The 18,843-nt window shown below is 31.7% G+C and overlaps 2 protein-coding genes and 1 non-coding gene across 3 annotated transcripts; 2 read left to right on the top strand and 1 right to left on the bottom strand.

Moving 5' to 3' along the window:
* The first annotated feature begins 284 nt into the window (after positions 1–284).
* On the top strand, positions 285–364 carry TRNAL-UAG (transfer RNA leucine (anticodon UAG)). Its single transcript has one exon. It is a non-coding gene; the product is annotated as a tRNA-Leu (tRNA).
* Positions 365–407: 43 nt separating this feature from the next.
* Positions 408–4,354, top strand: LOC11444754 (pyridoxal reductase, chloroplastic). The gene is made up of 8 exons (XM_024778514.2): positions 408–848; positions 1,313–1,406; positions 1,568–1,691; positions 1,918–2,019; positions 2,339–2,490; positions 2,602–2,695; positions 3,826–4,007; positions 4,109–4,354. Exons 1-8 carry the CDS (start codon positions 506–508, stop codon positions 4,110–4,112), a joined length of 1,095 nt encoding a protein of 364 aa, XP_024634282.1. The 5' UTR covers positions 408–505; the 3' UTR covers positions 4,113–4,354.
* A 3,404-nt stretch (positions 4,355–7,758) lies between these two features.
* On the bottom strand, positions 7,759–9,944 carry LOC11444753 (ubiquitin-60S ribosomal protein L40). The gene is made up of 5 exons (XM_003602271.3): positions 9,741–9,944; positions 9,560–9,646; positions 9,299–9,401; positions 8,067–8,133; positions 7,759–7,972 (listed from the first exon to the last, which is right to left on the bottom strand). The coding sequence occupies exons 1-5, from the start codon at positions 9,841–9,843 to the stop codon at positions 7,946–7,948; spliced, it is 387 nt and encodes a 128-aa protein (XP_003602319.1). The 5' UTR covers positions 9,844–9,944; the 3' UTR covers positions 7,759–7,945.
* Between the last annotated feature and the right edge of the window lie 8,899 nt (positions 9,945–18,843).

Genomic DNA, 18,843 nt, shown 5'->3' with positions numbered 1-18,843 from the left:
GTTACCATGTACTTGATGTTGTAACATTTTGCTTGAAAATAGTACATTAATCGATCAGACTTAGTCGTGATGGCTTCGCAATAATTCCTACTAATTTTTAGCATTTTCCAATAATATACAAGAAAATAGTATACCGATTTATTTCACTGTTATTTCTATTATGGTGTGTACTTTTTCTCCAAGATTCAACAACTTACGGTCTTACACAGAAAATTGAGGAAGCGTGTTACTTAGTTTAGTCTTTAGTGTATATGTATAAAATATCAGACGACATAATCAGCAAAGACAGTTTGGCCGAGTGGTCTAAGGCGCCAGATTTAGGCTCTGGTCCGAAAGGGCGTGGGTTCAAATCCCACAGCTGTCAATTATTTTTTTCATTTTCTTATTCATAATATTAAACTATTTTCTTTCTTAATCGACAAAACTGATCCATAACAGTTAGTTACCACCACACAACGAATTAACTACCAAAACTGATTTTGTGTTATGTTACATAACAATAACAATGGCACTCTCATCTTGCTGCAGTTTTGTTGTTTGTTCCTCAAACATTAACAACCCTTTACCATCTTTTACTTTCAAATTCCCTTCCCTATGGCCATCCACCCAAAACCAAAAGCTCAAGATGGGGCCTCTAAGTGTTTCTCCAATGGGTTTTGGAACTTGGGCATGGGGTAATCAGCTTCTTTGGGGGTATCAAGAATCCATGGATGATGACCTACAGCAAGTGTTTAACATGGCTGTTGAGAATGGTGTTAATCTTTTTGATACTGCTGATTCTTATGGTACTGGAAGGTTTAATGGTCAGAGTGAGAAACTTCTTGGGAAGTTCATTCGAGATTTTCGAGGTTTGTTCATCACACTTTTCCTTTAATTTGGTATAATTTAACTGAACTATGCTAGATGCATGTGCCTTTATATCAATGTAAATATGAGTGTGATGGAAGGGGAAGAGATGATGATATGGATTATGGATTGAAAAGGAAAGGAAATGAAGGCGATGTATAGCTCAATTAAGCACTTAAAACATAAGTGTCTATGTATAAGCTATTTCTATAACAAAGGATAAAATAATGTCAACTTGTTTTGATATAAGCTATTAGTTGTTTTCATAAGCTTAAAACAACTCAAGGACATGTCAATCTGTCGTGTTATTTTTCTAAGCTCTACCAAGCAGTTTCGCAAGTTCTTAAGTCAGTATATAAGTTCTAATAAGTCAATCCAAGCAGGCTAATAAGTAAACTTAATAGACATGGTACTAAATTATTTGATTTCCTATTGTTTTCACTAAATTTTGTATGCACTTCCTTAGAGAAAAAAGGGAGCCAGAATGAAATTGTGATTGCAACAAAATTTGCTGCTTATCCATGGCGCCTTACACCAGGGCAGTTTGTCGATGCTTGCAGGTAGACTTTTGTTGTTGATATGTTCCCATTCTGCCTGAATGATATTACTGGACTAATATACTCATTCTTATTATCAAGTTCTTCCTACGCAGAATTCCATTGCAAATATTTGCTTTACTTATTTGCGTATGCCGTTGAACTTGAATGAAATGAATTTTCAGGGCATCACTAGATAGGATGCAGATTGAGCAAATTGGGATAGGACAACTGCATTGGTCAACTGCAAATTATGCTCCTTTTCAAGAATTAGCTCTTTGGGATGGTTTAGTGGCAATGTATGATAAGGTTACGATATTTCATGTTTAATAGTAGGATCACATAAGGCCTTAAGTGAACCATTTTTTAAATACATTCGGGGTGTTAAAGATTATTTTTTTACATGCAATTTTCATATTTTTATATATCAGATGAGTGTAAACAACGAGTTCAACGGTTCTTGCTAGGAAAAAACATTACTTTTGATTTCTTCAATGATCAAAGTTTATGTCTTAATATTTATATTGTCATCCAGGGTTTAGTTCAAGCTGTTGGAGTAAGTAATTATGGACCAAAGCAGCTTTTGAAGATACATGATTACTTGAAAGACCGCGGAGTTCCGTTATGCTCAGCCCAGGTAGAGTGTTATGCGTGATTGTAATGGTTTTACATTCAAATTTTGCTTTTGGAGAAATGCCTTTTAATGTCAGTAGTGTGATAACCATGGTTTAATTGTCAAATTAGACAAAAATATCCTTGAGAAACTACAACAGAAAAGAAAAACGATAAGGCAGAAGAAATGAACTGAGATCGGTTAAATGAACATGAGTTGCCAGAATAACTAAAAGAGAAGTGATTCCTTGAAATTATGCTGTCAGTATGCCACAACCATTCATTTATTGTCATGGCCTTCTGGTATACTTTCATTAATCTTTGTAATAATTTTGACATTTCAGGTGCAATTTTCTTTGCTAAGCATGGGGGAAGATCAACTAGAGATCAAGAGTATATGTGATTCTTTAGGTATTCGCGTAATTGCTTATAGTCCTCTAGGACTAGGAATGCTTACTGGGAAATACTCAGCATCCAAACTTCCAACTGGACCAAGGTGTGTTGACATTTACGCAAATATTTTAGAACGCTATTAAGTGCTTAATATTATAGCTTAGCATCAATAATTTTTTTTCGGTGTACCTTTGTTTTTAATTGCAAATCACAGGGGATTGCTATTTAAGCAAATACTTCCTGGACTGGATCCTTTATTGAGTTCCCTGAGAGATATTGCAAATAAAAGACGCAAAACCATGTCACAGGTAATCTTTTTCCTATTTTTACCTACTACTTTCGTTCTTTTTTATAAGCCCCTTTAGCGCTTTGTGTATAAATATCGCTCAGTTGCTCGGAGGTAGTACTAAAATTCTCATCAATTTGACTGTCAATTCATTTGAGGCAAATAAATATGTTCCAAGCCTGAAGGGCCTGAAGGTGTACTGTGTAGTAGTATATCTTGCATGAGTGCTTTAGGGCATTTTTTTATCAGTAGGAATCGAACTTGGTATTCTGAAGTTTACAAGTTACAACACTCAGACACAGTGCGCACCAACCACTTGCGCTAGACTTAGGTAGTGGTTTAAGGCATCGGACTATACTTATCTTTCTTTTAATCCATTTTATCTAATGTGGAATTAATCACTCACTTTTGAGTTCCAACAATAGTGGTAGTGGATGGGGTCAATGAATAGATAGTGCTATAAATGTTCTCTCCATTTTGTAGATTTTATTTTCCTCGCAATTATTTGACAAGAGCATTTCAACTACCAAAACCTGTAGTTTTCACATTAATCAACCGCATGCTTACAGTTCCATCTACTATGGCAAAGGTAGGCCCTGCAGGCTTGGCCCATCTTCTGGAGAACATAACTTAATCGTATTCTGCTGTCATACTCAGGCTCTATGCACCTTCCTTCGGGCTTCTGATCCAATCTTTTGTACACTACTAGTACTACTCTGTGTCCTTGTTCTGACCTCCAAATGCCAATATTAAAGACTCGGCATAACAGAAAACTAAAACCAAGATCTGATGGTCATAGAAAGCTTGTGAATAATAGATTATTCAATTAAAGGATTATATGATATCATACGTCATTGATATCTGATGTCACAAAGTAACTGTTTTATCTTGTATGTAACAACATCAGAACTACTCCGACTTCATTATCAGGATCATCCACCAAAAAAGACAAACCTTAAATGTTTTAATGTCGTGTTTTCCAACACAGCTTACTTTTTTAAAGGTTTTAAACTTCCCTTTAAAGAACGACCAACCAACCCACATAACTGTCCATGTCCTAGGTGTGTTACAAATGACAACGTCGATCACTTACTCTGACCAACCTTGCCCGATCAAATAAATTCATTGTCTAATGCATCATTGTCATGTCAGGTTGCAATAAATTGGTGCATATGCAAAGGTACAATTCCAATTCCTGGAGTCAAGTCAATAACACAAGCAGAGGAAAATTTGGGTGCTCTGGGTTGGCGTCTCTCCTCAAACGAGCTACTTCAGTTGGAGGATGCAGCACAGCAATCGCCTCGCAGGATGATCCAAAACATTTTTCAAACCAGGTATGCATGTTATCTAGCTTCTCGATTATAGGCCAGATATTTCAAGGTTAATAAAATTTGTAATTATTAGTGTTTCATGAGACTTCTCTTTCATATGCCAGATGATATTAGCGGCACAAGTTGCACACTGAGAATAACAAGGCAAGGCCTCATGGTTTTTATCATCTTCTAACAAGAAAACCAGAGAAGATTGTTGAACAATTTCATCTATACTCGTCCAGAAGAGATCGTTGTTTTTAAAGTATTGCAGTTACGTGCATATCTTCGTTTTTAAAGTATTGCAGTGTGCATATTGTGAAGAGTTGTGTAACTTCAAGAGCACCAATCCTGATCATATACTTGGACAATCATATAGTGTCATTCATATAATTTTTTGTCACGTATTATGAAGATAAATTTATTGACACAAAAAGAAAGTTTAATTTAAAAATATTTTACTTTTATGCTGCTAAAAAAGCTTCTACTGAGAAACAGCCACACCCACTGACGTAGAAAAATAGTAGGAAAACGAAAGATTCCATAATTGGTGCATCTAAAATTAACATCTAAACAAGTGAGAGGAAAAAATTATCCTTCCTTTGATGCCAGTGTAAACTATTAACATAACTTCTACTAACAAGAAACTATTTCCAATTATACTTCGGATGAACTTTTTTAACAGAAATAACCTTATTTCGTATAATCAATAATAAGAGAATGAATACATGTAGAAATATCCTGAAAGATGCAGAGACTTCATGACAACACCAACCAGCAGCAATGATTTCATAATATGGAGCTTCAAGAACCTAGGGATCTTTTCCAATGTAGAGCCTTAAAAATCATATTCTAACTCCTAAATCAAAAATAAAGTAACTGCATTTCCAAATATATAAAACAAGGTTGTCAACATTAACAAAATGATTAGGATACAAAAATATGATTCACCATTCAAACAAACAAGTCCTAATAATGCTCAATAGTTTTTCTTTCATCTGCACAAAGCAACACTACATTCTTAAGAAAGCAAAAACTAAAAAAGTCCAACCTAAACCGATTGAAGACATATGCAAGTAATATCGATTATATAAGGTATTTACAGATTACGTGTTTCATCGCCTTAAATGAGGATATCCTACAATTCCATGTAGTATACACTATTCAAAGTACTGAAAACAAAATATAAAATAATATTGGAATTAATTTGTTCAATGATTGACGTTTATAAAATGAACTAGAATTTCTCAAGACATTTTAAGACTTGATAGAAGTGGGGCTGAAAGCAAAAATTGCCACAAACCTAGAGGCTGACTGAGATTGGCAGACAATGCATCAGATAGAACAACTGGAGTGCTAACTTTATGCAGAAGAATAGATCACAATCACTTGCGCTAGAATTCTTCTGGGTATGAATATCACTAAACTGCGGTAGTACTAAAATTCTCATGGAAGTCTTTTGACTGCCAATTAGTTTGAAGCAACTAAATATGTTCGAAGCCAGTAGGTGTACTATGTAGTAGTATATCTTGCACAGGTGGTTCAAAGCAATTTTATCGGTGGAAATCGAATTTGGTACCTCGAAGTTTACAACATACATACATATATTGTGCGCTAGACCTTCGTGGTGGTTTAAGGCGTTGAATACACTGGTTGCTTCATTTTGCCTATTTCTATCCGATGTAAAACTAACCACTCGCCTTTGAATTCCAATAATACCCATTACTTAATGAGGTCAATGAATAGATAGTGTTATAACTGTTCTCTCCATTTTGTAGAATTTATTTTCCTCACAATCATCTGAAAGGAGCATTCCAGCTACCAAAATCTATAGTTATCACATTAAGCATGCGCATGGTTACAGTTCCATCTACTTTTGCAAAGGTAGGCCATGCAGGCTTGGCCCATCTTCTGGAGAATATAACTTTATCCTATTCTGCTGTCATATTCAGGCTATAAAGCATCTTTCTTCAGAACTATTCAGCTCTTGTCAAAAAAAAAAAAAATCAGAACTATTCCGACTTCATTATCAAGATCACCCACCAAAGAAGACAACCCTTAAATATCAATTCGTTCGCTTTTTAATGCCATGTTTGCCAACACAACTTACTTTTTTAAAGGTTCTAAACTTCCCTTTAAAGAACTACCATCCAACCTGCATAATTGTCCTTGTCCTATGTGCGCTACAAATGTCAATGCCCATCGCTTACTATGACCAACCTTGCCCGATCAAATAAATTCACTGTCTAATGTATCACATTATCATGTAAAGTTGCAATAAATTGGTGCATATGCAAAGGTACAACTCTAATTCCTGGAGTCAAGTCAATAGCAAAGGCAGAGGAAAATTTGGGTGCTCTTGGTTGGCGTCTTTCATCAGACCAGCTGCTTCAGTTGGAGTATGCAGCACAGAAGTCACCTCCCAGGATTAAAGGATTTTCCAAACCTTCAGTTGGAGCTGCTTGGAGACAAAACATTTTCCAAACCATGTGAACATGTTATTCTTTTCAAAAATTATAGTTCAGATGTATAAAGGTTAAATGGTTAATGAAGTTTGTAGATATTAGTGTCTCACACGACTTCTATTTCCTATACCAGATAATATCTACATCAAAGCTTCGGAAAATAAAGGAAAATAAAGATTCTTCAATCAACAAAATTCAAGGTATAATAAAATTTTCCATTTATTTTCTTTTGAGTGAATAGGCAAAAACCACCCTAATTTTTAAGAAACTTCAAAAAAAAAATCCTAAAATTGTCAAACGTTAGTCAATTACCCCCTCCGTTTGTGTGGGCCGTTAAACTCTGTGACATGACATTTAGATGTACACGTGGACCTTCATGTGGATCAAACCTTATGCCACATCACAGGGGTAAATGACTATTCTTTTTCATTTTTTCATTTTTTTGCTTTTTTCATCTTCTTCCTTCCACTTCTTCATCATCTTCAACATCACTTTTATCAATATTCATAAAAAATCCAGAAAAATATTTAAGACACAACAATCATCAACACCACCACCACCATATCATTACTAAACCTCCAACAACAATAACAATTGATGATTAAACCTCTTCAAAAAAAAAAAAAAAATTGATGATTAAAGAAAGTGATAGATGCAATAGGAAAAGTGAAAAAACAATTGATGTCCAAAGCAATTTGTCGCCATATATTTAAGAGAACCGCTCTCCCTTGTTTCGTGCTTTAACAACTAACATGTTTTATTTGTACTTTTTTCATCCACTTTGTTGTTCCTTCCTTCTCCTTCATCGTAATCTCTCACTCTCATTTGTGAATTTCCTCCAATTTTGAATTATTGTAATAGATCTGTGATGAATGTATTAAAGTTTGGATTTTTAGAATTGGGGCTCAAGCTAAATATTGCATCCCAACTCAAAAGCCAGATAATATTTAGCTTGAGCCCTCTCAACCATTCCCGAACCAAATGATCAAGACAACTTTGAAAAGTTCTTTAAAGTGATTATCTTTGACCCAAAAAATTCCACTTCTTGAAATCAAATTCATATACAGTCAGAGTAAAGTGTTTGCACACAATCAGCAGATTATAGCCATCAAATCATTGGACACCTGCAACTTTTAAAATAACCACTTCTAAAGTCGCACATATGTGATGTGCCAACAAACTTTTTACTCTCACAACAATGCATGAAAATTAAACTCAATTTTTAGGAAAAAGCACTTGTTATTAGCATCCAAGTTTCGTTCCACACATTATCACCAAAAAAGCAACAAAATTATTGTACCAACAAAAAATAAAAAGCAACAAAATTATGTCATCACATATAAGAGTAGCATAATTGATTTAACATGTCTCAATCCAAAACAAAATCATTGACAAAACTGCAAGTTCAACTTCCAACAGAATTCATACTATGAAGCTAATTATCAAAGGGCATTTTCCAGTAATGACAACAAAAAACCTTCCAGCAAACAAAACAGTCTACTTGATCTTCTTCTTTGGCCTCAACTGCAGTACAAAAAATATAATCCATTATGAACTAAATAATAACAACATGCAGATTCCATTCAATAAGACAGGCATAAGTGATAGAACATTGTACCTGGTTGCTGTGTCCGCACTTCTTTTTCCTGCAGTTGACAGCACGAGGGTGTAAACGTGCATAGCACCTGCACAGCATAGTTATAAGTAAGCACACTGGTTGTAAACATCAATGTAGATTAGCCCCGCTTCAAATAATAGATGCCAATTATAATTCAAGTAGTCTGACATTGAACAGAATAACACAATATAACTAGGTAATCATAGTATCACATAAGATGTAGGGTATCTAATATTTATCCTCTACATGCACCCCATAGGCAATTACTATTATTTTGCAAAAGAATACATTTGGTTTCAAAATCATGTGTTTTTGAAGTTCACATGTAAGCAGATATCTAAGGCAATACAATTTATTGATTGAATGCTTATGTCACAAAATCTCAATCCAGTCAGGTTTCAAACAGTAATAGATTTGTCAGTGAAATAACCTCGTTTTATAGAACAGTTCTGAGACAGTTGGCCAATTGTTTGAAGGAAGATGTGGTTCATACACTATGAAGTATGGACACAGACACCAGATACAACATTGACACAAACGCGTCAACGCTGATAAAATTGTGGGAAAATGACCTAATTCAATGTAATCACAAGTTCGGTGTCATGTCGAGTCTGACACGAGTCGGACACAGGGACACGTTTTCAATCAGAATTGTATGTGCAACAGAGTTCATACATCTGTTGTTTCGGAAATATTCTAGCTCTTAGTCTAAATTTATGCCCAGCAAAATATCAACGGAACCAAGTTAGTTAGATATAAAAGGTATTGTTATCACAGAGCGAAGAGAATAACCTAAGTGTATGCCATGCCAAACTGAAGAAAACCATCATTTTCTATGAGGTTTGTGTTCTTCCTATCCCATAAAATAACTATTTTAACATAAAACCTATGAATTTACACTTATTTAGATCCCATAGTAGAAACAGTTTCATAGCACTAGACTGTTATATATATTGCAAAACATAGTGCCAATTGCAAAAAAACAAGTAACCTTTTTAAACATTCAGATGATTTTCCTACAGTTGTCAACAAGGAGCACTAAAATCATGTCAAAAGCACCAACAAGGATGTGCGCCTCAATAAAATATACAACCCAAACCTCAACTAGAAAGTGTTTATTTTAGCAAAGTTTACTAACCATCAATCATCAAACTAGCTATTCAGAACATTAGAACTACATTTGCAATTACTTCTTTTCGAATTAACACAAGAGCCAGATTGTGTAAACTTACTTGCGGCAGATAGTCTTATCCTGATTGTATTTCCTAGCCAATGCCATCAAAGAAGGCTCAATGATTCCACCACGAAGCCTCAAAACAAGATGCAATGTTGACTCTGTAAAATCAAAAAACATATCTCATAAACCTCGCAGTTCAAACAATAGCCATTCATTGTAACTCATGAAATTTAGGGTTCAGTAATAAAAAAACATTCAATTTAAACAAACACATAGCTAATACAATTTCTTCAAAACATGAAATTCAGAAATTAACCTTTCTGGATGTTGTAGTCAGCAAGGGTACGGCCATCTTCCAACTGTTTTCCGGCGAAGATCAACCTCTGCTGGTCCGGGGGAATTCCTAAACAATTGAAAGAAAAAAAAAAACTATTCAAACAAAAACGAATCAAAGGAAAATGAGAACGAATGGATCTAGTTATTGAGTAAGAACAAACCTTCTTTGTCCTGAATCTTAGCTTTGACGTTATCGATAGTGTCGCTTGACTCCACCTCAAGGGTGATAGTCTTGCCGGTTAGGGTTTTCACGAAGATCTGCATATTCTCTTCCGCCGCTCAGTTTCTCTCTTCTCCAATCTCTGCTGTCAAAGTTTGTAACTTTTTCTAATAGGCGTATATATACGAGGTGATGATGATAGATTAGGGTTTTTCAAAGCGGAGCATTTCGTAGCCCATTTTACATTTTTTCTTTTTTTTGCTTAAATAAATATTTGATTTCTATAGTTTCTATAAACATCTCAAATTTTGGTTTTAATCCACTTTACATTTATACTTTTTAAAGGAATCCATTAAGTGTGTGTTTGATCCAACTTTAGATAGATTTTTTTTTTTTAAATGGCAAAAATGAGATATATATTAACACCAAACATGTCGTTTCTTCCGCACAAGGCGTGCAAAAAAAAGAAATCGACGCTAATTACAACAAAAGTTCAATCAAAATGAAAGAAACAAAAAATAGGGGACTATCCTATGCCCAGACAGAATAGGATAGGCTATCCAATTATGCACCCCCAACACATGAACTGCCTTTGCTGCTTTCAACCACCAGTAAGAATTAATTTGAACCTTTTCGAAGATAGAATTGATTCTGACAGAATTGATTTTGAGAGAATTGATTTATGTTTGGATACAATAGTGCATAATTGATTAAACAAACTGAATGTTGTTTGGATAGTTCTTATCAAAATTGATTTTGAATGTATAATTACTAAAATAGAGATAGTTAAATTCAAGTAAATGTGCATAGTTGAATGTATATGTAGATCAATAATAAATGTATATATATTATTTAATTTACATAAATAAATTTTCTATATATTAATTTAAAGCATAATAAATACGATCATTAAACTAATTTTTTTACAAAATATTTGTTCATATATTATATATTTTATGATAAAATATATTTAAGTTAAATGATACTAGAATTAGTTGCAAAAAATGATAAAAGAAAGATAAAAGAACTTGGTAACTCATGACCATAAACATTTTTCGGGGGCTAGCTTGGTTAAGTTTTCTGATTAAATTTGGTTCATCAAATTAATTACAAAGCAAAAAGAAGGAGAATTGGTAAAGGGCAATAAAGGAAAATAATAGGTTGTAATAATCAAAATATTAAATTTAATGTAGAATTGATTCGAGCAAAGTCAAAAGCTAGGAATTGTAGCTTTAAGGAGAATTGTTTTTGGAGGATAGAAGCAATTCTGAAAAGCCAAACCAAACAGCATTGAAAACTCAATTTCCACTTTTGAGGTTTGTAGAAGTGCTTCTTGTTGCTCAAAAGCCAAAACAAACAAACCCTTAACATTTTGTAACAAAAAAAAAAAAAAATATCACATGTAACCCAAAAAAATCCAGTAACCATTTTCAACAATTTTGATATCTTAATTTTTTTCATCACAATTTTGTGTCTCTATTTTTTAAGTTAACTTGTATTTTTTGCGGTGGCCGGAGTTCGAACCTCAGACCTTGCATATATTATGCATTGTTCATACCAGTTGAGTTAAGCTCACGATGACAGTTAACTTGTATTTACCATTTTTGTTTTTGCCTGAATTTTCATGTAAATATATAAAATATTATAACAATCTCTTGCACTACCAAAAAAAATATCTTGTATAAGAATTTTTTTAATAAAATATAAATTTAATTTTAAGCGTTAAAAATAAAAAATTCATATTTAACCTATAACTACAAAAAAAAAAAAAAAAATTGAAGAATAAAGGTGAGTTTGTTTAGAAGTTGTCACGAAAAACATTTGGAACAATAAAACTTGCTAAAAATATTCATAGATTAAAAACAAAATTTGAGATATCTATATGATCCAAAAAATTATTTAACCTTTTTTCTATTGTTTATTTAATTTTTGCAAATTAGATGAGTTTTTGTATTTTTTTATTAAAATAAAAGTTTAAGTCAATTAAGCTCCAAGCGCTCCTCAAGGTCGGGAAAGGCTTTAAGACTCAACGAATTTTAATAGAGCTACTTACATATCATTCAATAGGTCATCGTGTTGAGATGTTCTCACACAAACTTTGAAAATTGATCTCACAACCTTGCAAGTGAGTCAGCTCCAAGAAAAAATATATAGAATGGACAAACTTTCATTAGCTCGATTATGTAAAATTGAGTTATTTTTTGTTTGTATACCAACAAATGTATTTTTTGTCGTTAACATGTATAATATCATAAATCATAATTTTTTAAACCTAATGATAATTATTTTGTTAACAAAAGCTTATGTGGCAAAAGGTTTGATTATGTGGCATTGTATGAGTTGATATGCTTATTTTCATGTGACTATTTTTGTGTTTATTACGCATTAAAAACAAAATAACAAAGAAACAAATGGTTAGACTTAGGGCCATACTTTTCTAAATCGCTAAACCTTTTTCGCAATTCACAAAATGTATGTTATCAACGAGTGTTCAATCCTCCATGAAGAAATTCAGGCAAGACATACTTCCATTGAATACAGTAAGTGCGTATTTTGAAGATGCATTAACTAGAATGTAAACATTATGTTCTTTTTTATTTATTGTTATCTACGTGTTATTCATTTCATGGTAATCAATGTTTTTTCAAAGACAACGATGTTTAAGTTATCTGTATAGGATGAAGAACTTGATGCAAAAGTATGACACATTGTGGATGTTTTTAGATGTTATATGACGATTAAAATATATCCATAAGTAGTTGAACCGTCCTTCAATTGTAAATGTTTTAAAAAAATAGTGTTATCTTTGTTGTTAAAATGTTTTGCGCCAATTATGGTGGTTGATCTAGCTCTCTCCACATATTTAAAACATTTTATAAAAGTGTTTTTTTATACTTTTAACAACTTACATTTTTTTCTCATTTAGATATGAAAAAAAATTCATACAAATTAAATTCAAGTTTTTATAGAAAAATATTATATTTTGATTATTTTTTTAGTATCAACAAATAGTTGGATATTTTGAATCCACAATATCATTTTTAAAAAATAATGTTACCTTTGTTGTTAAAATGCTTTGCACCAATTATGGTGGCTGATCTAGCTCTCTCTCCACGTATTTAAAAGATCTTATAAAAGTGTTTTTTTATACTTTTAACAACTTACATTTTTTTCTCATTTAGATATGAAAGAAAATTCATACAAATTAAATTCAAGTTTTTATAGAAAAATATTATATTTTGATTCTTATTTTTTTTTTTGCTGGGGATTGTTGTATTTGTTGTAAAATTTGTTAACAAAAGAATGAAAAAGTATGATTTAACATTTATTTTATAAAGAATGAGAAAGGAAATGTTGATGTTGTGTGGTCGTTTGCATTGATTCTTGTTGTATGTGTAAATTCTCTTATGTTCATTGTTATTTTGTCTATAGACAAAAAAAAATGAAAACAAATACTTCCTCCGTTTCAAAATGAATGTCGTATAATGTTTTTACACACATATTAAGAAATATATTAATTAAAAGAAAGAGATATGTTATTTTACTAAATTATCATAATCAACTATTGATTTGTTTTCCATTAAAGAAAACATAATACTTTAGAAGTAATGTATATAATATTAATTGAAGGGTACAGTTGAAAAGAAAAAGTTATTATTGCATTGGAAACTAAAAATGACATCCATTTTAAAACAATTTTTTTTGCTAAAACAACAATAATTATAAAATGGATGGAGTATCATTAGTTGGCGTCCATTATTTGAGATAAGAAGTAGTATTTTTTATTTTTAATTAAAATAACAATGTTTAAATTTTTAATAGAAATATCCTAACACCATAATGCTCATATTTAATAGAAACATTATAATAATACTCATTATTTTTCATTTAATATTTATAAACATTCTACAATATTAGCAATAAAATTATTTTTTATATAATTTTCGTAATGTTACGTGACTCGTGTAAAATCATGGATCTTTTACTAGTTTGCATTTGAAGAAAAAAAAAATGACAAAGGTCATGGGTGAATAATGTTAGTAATTGAATTAGGAAAAAACTAAAACATGGGCTTTTGATAACCCTAAATCATGCCAATGATTGCACATGTAACTTTTGTTAAAAAACAAAAATTTCCCTACGTTGAGGCTACTATCAAGTATTTAAATATTAAGATAAGATACAAACTTCTAAATATTGTTGATTGTGTCAACTAAGATAGATCTTGGAATCATTCCACGTGTATTAATAGTTTATTACAAAAATATCTATATTCAATAATTGTTGTAGTAACCAAGTAAACCTAACACATTTTGTAAATAAAAAAATAAACCTAACACATTTCTCATAAATTAACTTCTTTAACAATTTGTTAACATCCCTAATTTTTGATAAAAGTTCCTATAATAAACGACGCATGGAGTATATTCAAATTGTTAAATGTAAATTTTTATCATCCAATTATAAGTGTCTCCCAATTTTATTTTATTTTAATTATAAATGTCTAGCACAAGACATAAGTTTTATGCTAATTATAATTTACAATAAAATTGAATTGAGAAGTTGAACTTGAACTCTTATTTCGACACATCCGTTCAAAATCATGTAGCCGTTTCCCTCTTCAAACAGTTTTGAACACACAAATTCCGTGCAAGTAGAAGAGTTAAAATAAAGCCATTTTTCATGCGATGGTTGATCTTCAGGCTAAACTGCTTCAACTGTAAACAAAGAAGCAAAATTATGAATCAACGTGAAAGTGATTTTCATATTCGTACCATCCTGTGAAACATTGGCTACCATTACATGTTCCCCAATGCAGAGTTTCAGAGGCGGACGAACATCTCTGTCTTTTTGGATTAGATACCATCGATCGTGGTATAAGGCCCAAGGATCAATCATTTTCTTTTCGAAATCATCATCAGTAGCATCCTTAGAATCATACAAATTTTTTTTTAAATCATTAGTCAAAAGATTATTGAGAGCGTTTCAGACCTATCTCTATCTCCCATCTTAGAAGATCTGTGAGTGAAAGAGGATTATCCGTGGAGAGAAATCTAATGAAATTAGGGTTTTTAACTATCCGGTATAAAATTGGGTTTTTAACTATTCAAACAAGTGGGTTGGGTTGGGTGGGGTAATTGGGTGAGTATGGTATACACCTCTATTTGTGTGTAACATGAATTTTATCTATCTAATCATTGATTCATTTTTTATTATTATATTTAAAAAATTTAAACAACTAGTTATGCAATTTTTTACAAATTCATACATCATAGTTTTTGTAATTTTACACAATCGACCGTATGTACTCTTTTATAAAATAGTCACGAGTTTTCAAAATTTTATCATGTCAACTTTCTCGTATATCTACATAAAAGTTGTTTTCGCATATATAAACAAATAAAATTTATCGCTGGTGTGACTCAACTATTAAACGTTGTTTTTGCATATATAAACAAATAAAATTTATCGCTGGTGTGACTCAACTATTTAACACATTTTTTTATGCATAAGAGAAAAATATTTAATAGAAACATTATATTAATACTCATTATTTTCATTTAATATTTATAAACATTCTACAATATTAACAATAAAATTATTTTTTATATAATTTTCGTAATGTTACGTCTCGTGCAAAATCACAGGTCTTTTACTAGTTTGCATTTGAAGAAAGAAGAAATGCCAAAGGTCATGGGTGAATAATGTTAATAGTTGGACTAGGAGAAACCAAAATATGAGCTTTTGATAACCCTAAATCATGTCAATGATTGCACATGTAACTTTTGTTAAAAAACAAAAAATTCCCTACTTTGAGGCTACCATCAAGCATTTAAGTATTAAGATAAGATACAAACTTCTAAATATTATTGATTGTGTCAACTTAGATAGGTCTTGGAATCATTCCACATGTATTAATAGTTTATGGATTTTTCTAACATGTTCAATTTTGCACAGGATAAAGGATGATTAATGCACCACTTTAGTGGGTTTTTTCAAATCTCATTAATGAGTCTCTATTTTAAAAATTGATTTTTTTTTCTCTCCTCAATTAACTATAACACAATTAATTAGCCTAACTTTTCTCATAAACTGTTTCTCTCTCTCTCCTATTTTTTTTTTTCTGCTTTTCTCATGAACACAAGTGCAGTGATGACCATGCTTGCTTTGTTTTCCATCTCTGCGTGTGCAATTAGCCAGGAATGTAAGAGGCTATAGTTGTTTTTTTTTTCTTCACGACATATGGAAGAAATTACGTAATGCTTTTCAACAAAACCAGCACAAAGCTTCATCAAATTAGTCCTATTATCAATTGGAGAGAAATCTGAGAGAGATTGATAATGATAATTCAATATACAAGGCCATTACAATGAATGATAATAAACAAATGATAAACAAACGGGTCATCCCTTATCTACTTAATCTACATAAGAACTAGTTCTTCTCTCTACCTCACCCTCACAAAAAAATTAATCAATGACATATCCTATGATACTGGTTATGGCATAGAAACGTGTCGAGTGGCATAAAAAGCAGCTAAAAAATTGAGTAGAATAAATTGAAAAGAGATAGCCTTTCAAAAAAAATTGGAGAGAGAGACGGTTTATGAGAAAAGTTAGGCTAATTAATTGTGTTATAGTTAATTGAGGAAATCCACTAAAGTGGTGCATTAATCACCCCTTATCCTGTGCAATCTTGCACAGGTTAGAAAAACCCATAGTTTATTACAAAAATACTCATATTCAATAAGTTGTAGTAACCAAGTAAACTTAACATATTTTGTAAAAAAAAAATGTAAACCTAACACATTTCTCATAAATTGACTTCTTTAACACCCCTGATTTTTGATAAAAGTTCCTATAATAAATGACACATGGAGTATTTTCAAATTGTTAAATGTAAATTTTTATCATCTAATTATAAGTGTCTCCCGATTCTTTTTTTAATTATAAGTGTCTAGCAAAATTGATTTATTCAACCTTATTGTATTGTCTTGATTGGTTTTGGGTTCTAATTTGATGAAATTAGGTCACGTAATTTTTTTTTAACAAAATAAAAAAGTTGAGTCATTATTATGAAAAAATACGACGACTCATCATTTCATCATTTAATATTAACAAAAAAACAAAAATAATTTAGATAACCCGTTACCAAACCCAAAAATAAGCGATTTGTCCAAATCGGTCTAATGATGCAACGTGGTTATCTTACCCCATTCAAACCGAAATATTGTATATGTTCAGGTTTTGGGCTTCACAAAATCCAACCCAACCCAACCCATGTACACATATACTATTATGAAATTTTACCTTATACCACTACACATATACTTTCACCCTAACAAATCTTCAAATATTTCAATGTTACCCTTTAATCTTTTACACATTAATTTTTCACCCTCGCTTGAGATTTTTCAATTTAGTACGAGTTCACCCCACAACATTCTGATTTCCGAATATATTTCCCATAAACCACTTTAAACATTTTCCGAATTGTATCTTTTATTCATAAATGAATATCAAACTTTTCAGAATTCAACCAAATTTTTGGAACATTTATGTTTAGGTTTCCAGAAAACAGTTTTTCGGTGTAATATTCCAATGTTTTTCTTAGATCTGGCTATAGCTTTTATCTAACTTAAAATATTATTATATTATTTGTTTTGGCTGAATCCAATTTAGATTAATGTTTATGGAACTTCTACGGTACACCCGCAAATTAAGGTGTACCGGTACTCTCGCTTACAATTTTTATAAATTAACTATCATTTTTTATGAAAGAAAATTGGTGTTTGTTGACATATATATTTTAGAAAATATCATTTTATAAAAAAGAACATCATTCATTTTTTAGAAAAATCATACTAAATTTTTCTACATTTTATTGTAAAAAATAATCAAAATTCTCTATTATGAGTAATATGAATTCAGAAAAATCGAATTTTATTGTGTTTACGTTTTTGGTAAATAAGATTTAGTTATTATAATTATAGGTGATGGAAAATATTTTTTTCCTACAAAAAATAACTCATTTAACTATTAATTTAAGGATTTGGTGTACCAATACACTCAAATTGTTGGGTGTACCATAGAATTTGCCTAATGTCTATCCTCCATTGAAAAGATGCATAGGCTATAGTGAGAATTCCAGCCACGACAACATCAAAACAAGATATAATCATCCATCTCTCAAGTAGTTGTAATCAATCGGTGGTAAACAGTTCCTTGAATCCAACACGGGAAAACAATTTGTGGGAAACTATGAAATCCGCAAAAACGTGAATTCACAACAATTTCGGTAACAATAACGATTCCCGTTGAAAGAATAGATTCCTGTAAAATAAAAACAAAATCGGAACGTTTTCAAGCAAGAAAGGATTCTGGCAACAAGAAAGAATTTAGAATGCACTCACTCTCTGTTTGTCTGAGAATGTTTTATGGAGAAAGAGGGACAAATGAAAGTGATGGCTCGAGTTTTATTTTATATAAAAGGGTAAATTGAATAGTTTGAGTCAAATGTTGGGGTAAATGCATAAATGTAAGGTGCCATTTCACATGGGAAAGGTGAAAATCTTCCCATGATGGACCACATGTGATTATAGGTTAGATTTTGAGGTTGTATTAAATTTTATCATATGTCTCCCACACCATAGCACTTCTCTTTCTTCTCTCCCTCGTTGCTCCCCCGCCAACATCATCCTCATCAACCTCAAACACCTAGAATGAAGGTTGTATCAAATCAGCATCACACATAATTTTTGGGTTTATATTTCATTCTCTTTTCCTTACTGTTTTTATATATTTAGCAGTGCTGCAAATCTTCATTTCCTATGAGATTTCAACCATGGTTGGAGAAAATTCATAAAAACAGCTTCATTTCAAGTTTCAACAACTCGGTTTCCCTTCAATTCAATTGATCACTGATTTTCTAAAATCCTATTATTTTCATTGTGCAAGTTTTCACCATTGTTGACTGATGTTGGCTACAAAAAAAAAAAAGCAACCAGATGTTCGTAATATAGGCAGTTTGTGGCATCTGGAGTGGCTATTCTTGCTTGGGAAGAAGACACCGTTGAGTTAACTCACCACCGAGTCAGTGACTCA

Source organism: Medicago truncatula, chromosome 3, assembly GCF_003473485.1.
Source record: "Medicago truncatula cultivar Jemalong A17 chromosome 3, MtrunA17r5.0-ANR, whole genome shotgun sequence".
Lineage (NCBI taxonomy): Eukaryota > Viridiplantae > Streptophyta > Magnoliopsida > Fabales > Fabaceae > Medicago > Medicago truncatula.
This window is presented reverse-complemented; position numbering and strand designations above follow the sequence as displayed.